This window comes from Physella acuta, unplaced genomic scaffold, assembly GCF_028476545.2.
Source record: "Physella acuta isolate Inbredline_101_S28 unplaced genomic scaffold, ASM2847654v3 ptg000725l, whole genome shotgun sequence".
NCBI classification, from domain to species: domain Eukaryota; kingdom Metazoa; phylum Mollusca; class Gastropoda; family Physidae; genus Physella; species Physella acuta.
Window position 1 is genome coordinate 39,794 of NW_026732243.1, and position 9,253 is coordinate 49,046.

Consider the following 9,253-nt stretch of genomic DNA (forward strand, 5'->3'; position numbering starts at 1 on the left):
TATGCTGTTAATTAAAATTCAGTAGAGGACACCCATGACAGCAGTAATTAATAAATTGACCAACCCCTTTTAAGTTCAAGCTATATTTTTAAGTAAGACGCCCAATGTAAAAGAGCCCAGGACATTACAGTTCCAAATAAAAGAGCGTCCTGATAAATGTTTAATATAATAATGAGTCAGCATTTAGTTCTGGAAGGAGTTTTATTTGGACCAATTAGTTTCTAAAGTTAGAAAACAAAACATCCTTTGTAAAGACTGAGAAAGGCATCTGAGGGACTGCTAGACCATAGGGTCTCTAAAGAAACATGCTAGTCAAACAACCAGTAACCTTTAAAGGTTAACCAAGAGTAAAATTGTGTAAAAATAAAATTCTTATACTATTGGAATTTTCTTTTAAATTTGTTGTAAGCATCTCTTAGGAAAAAAATACATTTAAACACACACTAATCACTTTTATTATAATTTATTATTTCTATTATAAATAAAGAATAAATTAATATTTCCAACATTTCTGTAGATACTAGCACATTTCATAAATATAAATGGCTTAAATGTGATTTTTAAATAAATATCACAGTCTGAACTTTTAAAAAGTAAGTGTTCTGTCTAATGGAAGGAGAGGGCTTCTGGGCTTACATGGGCACAAAACTGAGTCCTGTGGAGAGGTGCAGCCCTTTGCTCCTCAGGGGCCACAAAAGAATAAGTCAAGTCATCTAAAAACCTCAGGCCTCATAAGTGCGCTTAATTTAAAATTCTGTTTTTATGAATATTAAATGATAATTAAAAATCACAAACAAATAGGTCAAGATTTTAAAAAAATATTCTTGATTAATATGAATAAGGTGGTTTTAAAAATGTTTATTGTTTAAATATGAGTGAGAAGATCAGTTACATGTATCATATTACTGGGTAATAATATTCAAAGTTTGTGGTTTAACAAACCATGTCATTAGGCAATAAAATGCTGAGACTAGTTAATGCCAAGATATTTAACAAATGATAAATATAAAACAAAAACTTAATTTCAAAACATGAGATATGGATATGTTGATCAACATAGTTTAACCACTTATAAGGACACTGTAAGAGCAAGAAATTTCAAATAAAAGACATACCTTTAATCAATGGTTCTTAATACAGCAAGTCAACATTTTGGGGGAAAAAACAAGTCAGTAAAAATAATAATACAATTCTTTATACTATTATTAGCTTCTAAACAAATCTTTAAAAATTATGTGCTGAAATACATGCTGTATACACTACCCATAACACTATTGATATATATTGTAAAATTTCAGGAATTCTACAACCTTTGTAAAATAAATTACAAAGAAAATATAAACCCTGTTTATATATATATATATATCTTTTACCAAGAACAGATAGTGGGCAAACATCTGGATAATTAACAACCTTCAAATTGACTGATAATTGCGCTGTTCAAATACTGGCATTCCAAACAAAAAAATTACATCAACACATAATAAAAAATGTAACAAATAAATATAATTACCAAATACATTAAATTTAAATAAGTAACACTTTTTTTCTGATCAGGCACATTTCTGCTATTAAAAAAATTCTAATTCAGATTGTAGGTATTTTTACTTAAAAAACAAGACAGATCCTGTAAACATATTTGATAAAATTGCACTGAGGTCATTTTACTTTCTCATATAGAAAAACCAGTGTATGAGCCATATGAAAGCTAATTTTATACCAAATTAGAAATACTCTACTGTATTGGCTTTAGTTGGTGATATCTAAGATTAAAAAAAATAGTTAAACCTAACCAGGTACATGGTCAGTAAAAACTGAACTTATATTTACAAATACTGGCAGTTAAATGTTTTCTCTAATTAAATTGAATCTTACAATAGTTTCAAATAAACAGCTTGGTAACAAAAAAGAATAAAAAATTGCTCCCAATACTTAAATAAAACTCTTCTCAACCTTTCAGTGTACCACAGCATAATTACAACTTAAAACCATTTTTTCTTAGCATACTCTGGGAAGACTAAGCTGATGAGCTCTTTTTTATTGACTTTACCCATAGCATTGCGGGGAATTTCTTCAAGGCACTTTAAAACAGTTGGAATTTGATATGGTGGTAAGCGATCCCTCGCCCATTCACGTAGAGTTGCCAAATCTAATTTGGAGTCAGATTTCTGCACAATAACAGCTGCAACCTGTTAAATTTAGATTTGTTATGAACAGGACATTTATAAAGAGCTTAAAGTATTTACAGAATATCAATAATACAAAGTAAAAATTGAGCTTTTTTAAGAGAAATGAGTCAAACTATTGATACAATGAAATGTACCTTTTGTCCCCAAGTTACATCTGACAGACCAACGACTGCACAGTCAGAGATGTCAGGATGTGCCAGCAGGTGGCGCTCAACATCAAGCGCACTAATCTTGTATCCACCACTCTTGATCACATCCACTGATGTGCGTCCAATTATCGAATAAACACCATTTTTGTATACAGCAGTGTCTCCTGTTAGATGTTTTAAGCTAAGGTGTAAATTATGTTCAGGATTAACAATATGTAAAATAACAATTTAAAACATAACCCGAAACATATACTACCAACACATTTATAAGTATATAATAAAATTATTGCAATTAGTATAAAATAAACCATCCTTTATTTGTTAAAAAAAATATTTAAAAAAAAATTATATTAAATAACTTTGACGCCCTAAAGCATGATTGGGCCAATACAGGAGCTAATAATGCATTTTTATAAATAATATGTACTATTCAGGATGTTGCATAAATTATTGTGTAATACACATTTATTGTGTAATACACATAACTTGTGGACACAAAAGTAATTATATTTTAAAAATTTAAAAATAAAAAATCCCTACCAGTTTTAAACCACCCATCTTTAGTGAATGATTCTGCAGTAGCTTCTGGTTTATTCCAGTATTTATGAAAAACAGTAGGTCCTTTCACAAGCAGGTCTCCAATTTCACCCTCTGAACCTGAGATACAAAGTAAATGGCTAGATTTTAAGAGAACACCAGAAAAAAATGGAGATGAGGTGAAAACATGTTAAAAAGTGATAATTTTTTTAATTTATGTGCTAGAAACTCAAACCTAAGATAGCAATTATTGTTTTTTAAAATTTATTAGGTATTTTTAGCTCTCATAATGAAACTTTCATGACTTAAAAATTGAAGCAGTCAGTCCGTCAAGAATAAAATTGTGACGAACCTGGTGTGACAAAAGTGAGCCTTGAATTTCCCTCAGCCAAAATGTCGTAGCCTAGAGAGCTGTACACATTTGGTTTGACAATACGTACTTCAACATAAGGCATGGGTTTACCAACTGAACCTATACATTTTATAGAATTCAAATATTCTTTCATTATTCAACATTTTAGATAAGCATTTACATAGATTTAGCAAATCTTATATAAAACATGACAAATTATTGATACAAAAATATCTTTAATTCTGATTAACTTTAAAACACTTATGCTAAAAATAAAAATAGAAACATGACAGTGGATAAAAGAAAAGGGTGATTAAAAGATGTGTAATCAACTAGTTTAAAACTAATGAACACGGCTCATTTTAGATGCACAGAAAAAGTAAGCGGTAAAAATTTTTTTTTGCTGAATTTCCTTCGTGAGCATAATAACAAAAATATACCTGGGATTCTGTGACCACGTAAAGGATTGGAAAGAGCCATGCCTACTTCTGTCATCCCATAGCGTTCTAGTAAATTATGTCCAGTAATCTTCTCCCACTTCTCACTAATAGGCTGGGGCAAGGCTGCTGAGCCACTGACCATTAGTCTAAAGAATGTCATAGTAAATAACATTCAAAACCAAATTTTTAAAGTTTATTTGGCCCTTAGACACAGTAATAATAAAAATATATTTAAAATTATAAAAACAGACAATAAATAAATTGGGTTAAGTAAGTATTAAATATATACTGACTTATAATACATTATTATATATTCAAAGAAAATTTATGTTTTAAAATAATTACTGACGTAAAAACATGATGTTGTAACTTAACTATTTTTTAAAATTTACCTAATTTTTAAAGATGTTGTGAGCTTAATGAATTCAACAGTTAAAGATGCATTTGGATTACTGATATTCTTTTCAAAATACTCTATCAGCTTGGCATAGATGGTTGGTACAGCCATGAAAAGATTGATATTGCGGTTTAGGTGCTTAATGGATGGCAAAGTTAGAAGATCCCATACCTGGAATATAAAAAAAAAATTGTACTATATAAGCCTATATAAGTGTGTGTATATTTGAAATTTTTCTACAATTTCCACACTCATGAGGTGCAAAGTCTACTCATGTTATATTTAAGAAAACAAAATTTATAAATTAAGAGAAAAACTAGTCGATCAACATAAAGGCCTTCATATGAATAGCTTAATTTTCTCAATTCCAATTTTTTTGTCAAAATTTTGTAGCAAGCATATTTAACTTTAAAATCCGACAAAAGTTCAATAGAATTTTAAAATGTAATACATGTCTTTTAAAAGTAGTGTAGGTTGTCTTACCCTTTGAGCGTCAAATTTGGGTTCCATCACACAGGTGGCGCCACTAGCCAGAGATGTGTACAGTATATTAATAATTCCATGTACATGATGCAATGGTAGAACATGCAGTATCACATCATTAGAAGTCCACCCCCAGCAATGAATCATGCTATACACCATAGCTGAGATGTTCCCATGAGTAAGAACCACACCCTAGAACAAAGGACCATACAAGACAATCAAAATTAGCTGTGGTAATATTAAAGATACTTATTCATTTAAACAATCTGGTTAAAAAACCGCCTGCATATGTACAATCTATACTAAGATTTGGCACTCCAGCACACCACGCCCCCAACACCAAGAGAGTTGGAGCAAAGTTGCTCAATAATTTTACTTCAATTAAACACAGAGATATTATTAAAGAGCAAACATTCTCATTAGACCTGCATAATGCACAGATATATATTTCTTTCAGAATTAGATAAAGTCATGCTTATTAAAAGTGTATCACTTTGAAAAATATTTACATCATTATGCTTTAAAATAAAATTATAATTTTTATATTGCAAAACTGCAATGTAAAGAATTTTTTTTTTAAGTGTACAAAAAATCCCAATAAATCAAGAAAACAATGCACTTTAAAATCACAATGTCGGTCACAAACATTGAGCAGCTTCTAAAAAATAAAGGCTTTATGTTAATTAACATAATTAGGAACAGTTAATTTCTATTACCTTGGGTGGTCCAGTTGTTCCACTAGTGTATACAATCAATGCAGGTTTTTTCATCACAAGCTCCTGGGGCATATCAAACCACCGCTTTTTTCTCTCTTTGTATACCCTCTTTACTTTCCTTAATATAGAATACATTAGATTAATTATTTCCTCTACATTAATTTCACTTTATGACTATCACCATGGTGACTTAAGTGATTATTTGCTATGAATAATGAGTCACAAATATCCCATTACTGAACAATATTTTAAATATATTCTTAAAATCATGATTAAAAGACAATATTGTCGGTAAACCACATGTAATTGCTTAAATTTGCTGTGGTATCAAATTACTTTAAAAAATAAGTATGATTAGAATCATTGTCTAGAGTTAAAAAGTTGGCTGCAGATAGTCCCTATAATGTACACAAACTGACATATTCAGTAAAAAAAAAAGGAGCAGCAAAAATACTGAGATACAACAAATGCTACACATAAATTAATATACTCATAAATTTAATCGATCTTTTATTTCTAAATCTTACTTTGGGTTGGAAGCAAAATCTGGCTGATACCACCGGTTCCTTTCAAAATCTTTGCCAAACTCACTTCTTGAAAAAACCTTGAGCTTGATTCCGAGTTTTTCAGCGACTGGTGCTATCTTATCATGATATGTCTGGCTCACCAAAACCAGAGAGCACTGTGCATCTTGTAAGAAGTATTCCCATTCAGATGCTGGGTGGGCTTCACATAGTGGCACAGACACGCCATTAACAAACCATGTTCCAAACTGGCATATCGAGAATAAGGCATTGCGTTCAGTCAGTACTGCAATTCTTTCTCCATTTAATTTCATAGTCTGTGCATTTAACAATTTTAATATATCTAAAGCTACAGACATGCTATGATGAAAAAGTTCTGCATAGGTAAAACATCCTTCAGCATCTACAATGGCTGTATTTTCTATATGCTTTTCTGCATGCAAATACACAGGAAGCATCATAAAATCCTCATTAGAAAGTGAAGATATATGCCCACATTGAAAAAATGTTAAATGATTTTTACCTTTGTTGGAATTGATTGATAACTTAGTCCCTAAAAAGGTATGACTTTGAGTGAAGAAAATCTTCCTAGAGGTTAACTGTGTTTTTATACATAATGTCCGGTGATAGATTTTAAGATATGATGATGCACATTGCTTGTTGCACAGTTGGTGAGTTAATCTAGCGATTAACCCCATGGTCAAGTTTATTTTATTAATCAGCTTACAAAAGCTTGAAAAATTGAATAGTCACTGAGGAGAAAAAAAGAAACATTCATATAAAAAAAAATTAAATATACAATGAAAATAAAGTCATGCATGCCAATTGAAGCATGAATGTATTTCATGACGCTAATTAGTTTAGCAGGCTACCAATGGGCATTTAATTTTCTGTTCTTAAAACACTTGTTTTGGTAGCACACACTAGTACCAACATGAGTCTCAAGTATGGATCATAGGCCTGAGTTTGTACGATGTCCCTGAGTCTACCCAGCTCAGATGGGTACCTGAGCCACATCAGAGAAAGTATTCGGCGGCTGGACAAAGTGCTGATTACACTATCCCTTTATATGGCAAAGTCAAGAAACATATATAGGCCCTACCTAGATATAGGCCTATTAAATCTAAGGATGGATTATTTCATTCAAATTTGATTTAAATCTAATTTTCAAGACGTACACTATGAAATGTATACAATTTTCTCAGCCTGAACTAATAATAAAAACAACATAACTAGCACTACCATTGAACAGCCGGGGTTTTTAACTAAATAATTTAACTTTCTTAATTTTAAATAATTTAAGTCTCTTAATAAGTGTGTGCATTTAATATGGTGTTGTGTTGACCAATAATGTATAGAATTTGGTTTTAATTTTTCTAATAAGTTACAGTATAGGTATTGGTAGTCTATGTATGTAGAGTATGTTATTTTATATGTGTGTTGGATTTTTAGCTATAGGCTAGCTTTTCAATATTTACTAAGTATTACTATTTAGTTATTTCTTTGCTTTGTCACTATCACTAAATGTAAATACTAATTGTTCAACGTTTAGTAAAACACACTGCGTTTTGACCAATAACTATTTTATAAAATATTTTTCTCAAACAAGTAGATCTATAACATTTAATTAAAATATATAGATCTAGTATATAGTATTATATAGGCATTTAATAGTATAATTCATGTGTAACGACAGTAACACGACCGACGACTAGTACTAGTACGGTACATCATAGTAGTGAAGTAGATAAATTTAGAATCTAGCTAGATTCTAGAATCTGGTAATCTATCGCCCGTGGCTAGTAATGTACGAAAAAGTTACCTCATTGACATTGTCAAGGCTTTAATAGAAGTATATTGTGATATATTTGTGTCAAATATTATAGATAAATGAATAATAAACCTAAATCAATGGCTACATATATCAATACAGGCAAGAAATTAACTTTAAACAGCAGTGTTTGCGAGCAGGATTTGCTATATAAAAAGCAGCCATCGGTAAGTTAGAGTGGCTTCCCCTGAATCGTGCGCTATAAGTTTACAATAAAAAAATAAACAAATAGCTGCTATAGTAAATGAGCATGGTTGCATGTATTGGAAACATCGCTAGTCTTCATTTATTACTGAAAAGTTTTAATTCCATTGTTTAAAAACAGGTACATAAATCTGAAAATCATAAATGAAACGGAAACATTTTTGTATTTTTCAAAACATAAATCCTCCTGAAAATGTGAAATAATTATTAAAATTTAAGGAGTCACCTGTTTTTCACATTACTAGTCACGGGCGATTTTACGTACCTAAAACGATAGATTACCTTCAATTATTTAGGCCTAGATCTATAATATTTTATCAAAACATACGATTACGAAAATATAGATTATAATAGATCTAGATCTACTCATAATTAATTTATTATTTATTTTAATGACATAGGCCTATAATAATTAATAATATAATAATATTATTATTTATAATATTCAATATTCATTATAATTCACTCACTCTCTCCTACATTAATACTAGTTTTGGCCGAATTTACGACGCTAAACTAAGATTTTACCTTAGTAATTTAGTTGCCTTGGGCTAGAGCTAGATCTAGATCTACCCTATGAAATTGAAATTCCATCCATATTCTGGACTAAGTGCACATAGACTCAGAGAAACATGTTTCTTATTGTACCTTGCTTTGGGGACCTACTTATTTTTAAAATTTTGCTATCAATCAAAGGTCAATATAGGTCAAGAGGTCAAAGTTAACAAATACGAAGAGCTGATTGGTTCTTTATTAAAAGCTTTTTTTTATGCATTGGTAGGCTAGTAGTTCTCAAATATTTGTGTGTCAAATTTGATAACTCAGTTTTGACCCACTTCTAATGGAGCGATTTCGTTCAAACCTTTTCCTTCGATGACAATGCGGGGGTAATTTTTATATATTAGTGTCCGATAATAAAATCTTCTTTAAAAAAAAAGTGGGTTGTAATTACTGATAGTTAACTAAAATACACATATAGCTTGCTAATTAATGTCAAAGCTATTCAGCACTATTCGCTAACTCTATCCGTAACCAGAGGCGTAGCGATCCCTCCCGGCGCTCGGGGACAAACTTTCAATTTGGCACCCCCCCCCCCATATATTTTTATATTTATTATTCAAAACTGCAGGTAAAATATGAGCTTTTAAAATTTTTTCAACCCATTTTGGCGCCCCTAGGATCGGCACCCGGGGACATATGTATTCAACCCAGTGTTTCTTCCAGACTTTTTTCTCCGGGGGGGCACTTGAAATCTTCGGGGGGGCGGTAAACTTTCTTCGGGGGGGCGGACACTGTTAAAAGTATATATTTTATATATAAATTATATAAATTTCATTTCGTTCGGGGGGGGGGGGGCGGTAAAAAATTTTCGGGGGGGCTTCGCCCCCCCGAAGAGATGCCTGGAAGAAACTCTGATTCAACCCCCCCCTC

General features: G+C 31.2%; 1 protein-coding gene across 1 annotated transcript; it reads right to left on the reverse strand.

Moving 5' to 3' along the window:
* Window positions 1-509: 509 nt before the first annotated feature.
* On the reverse strand, window positions 510-8,483 carry LOC131949995 (malonate--CoA ligase ACSF3, mitochondrial). Its single transcript, XM_059311988.1, has 10 exons — window positions 8,351-8,483; window positions 5,791-6,539; window positions 5,264-5,381; window positions 4,548-4,739; window positions 4,060-4,235; window positions 3,668-3,813; window positions 3,228-3,347; window positions 2,879-2,995; window positions 2,324-2,502; window positions 510-2,189 (listed from the first exon to the last, which is right to left on the reverse strand). The coding sequence occupies exons 2-10, from the start codon at window positions 6,483-6,485 to the stop codon at window positions 1,983-1,985; spliced, it is 1,950 nt and encodes a 649-aa protein (XP_059167971.1). The 5' UTR covers window positions 6,486-6,539; window positions 8,351-8,483; the 3' UTR covers window positions 510-1,982.
* Between the last annotated feature and the right edge of the window lie 770 nt (window positions 8,484-9,253).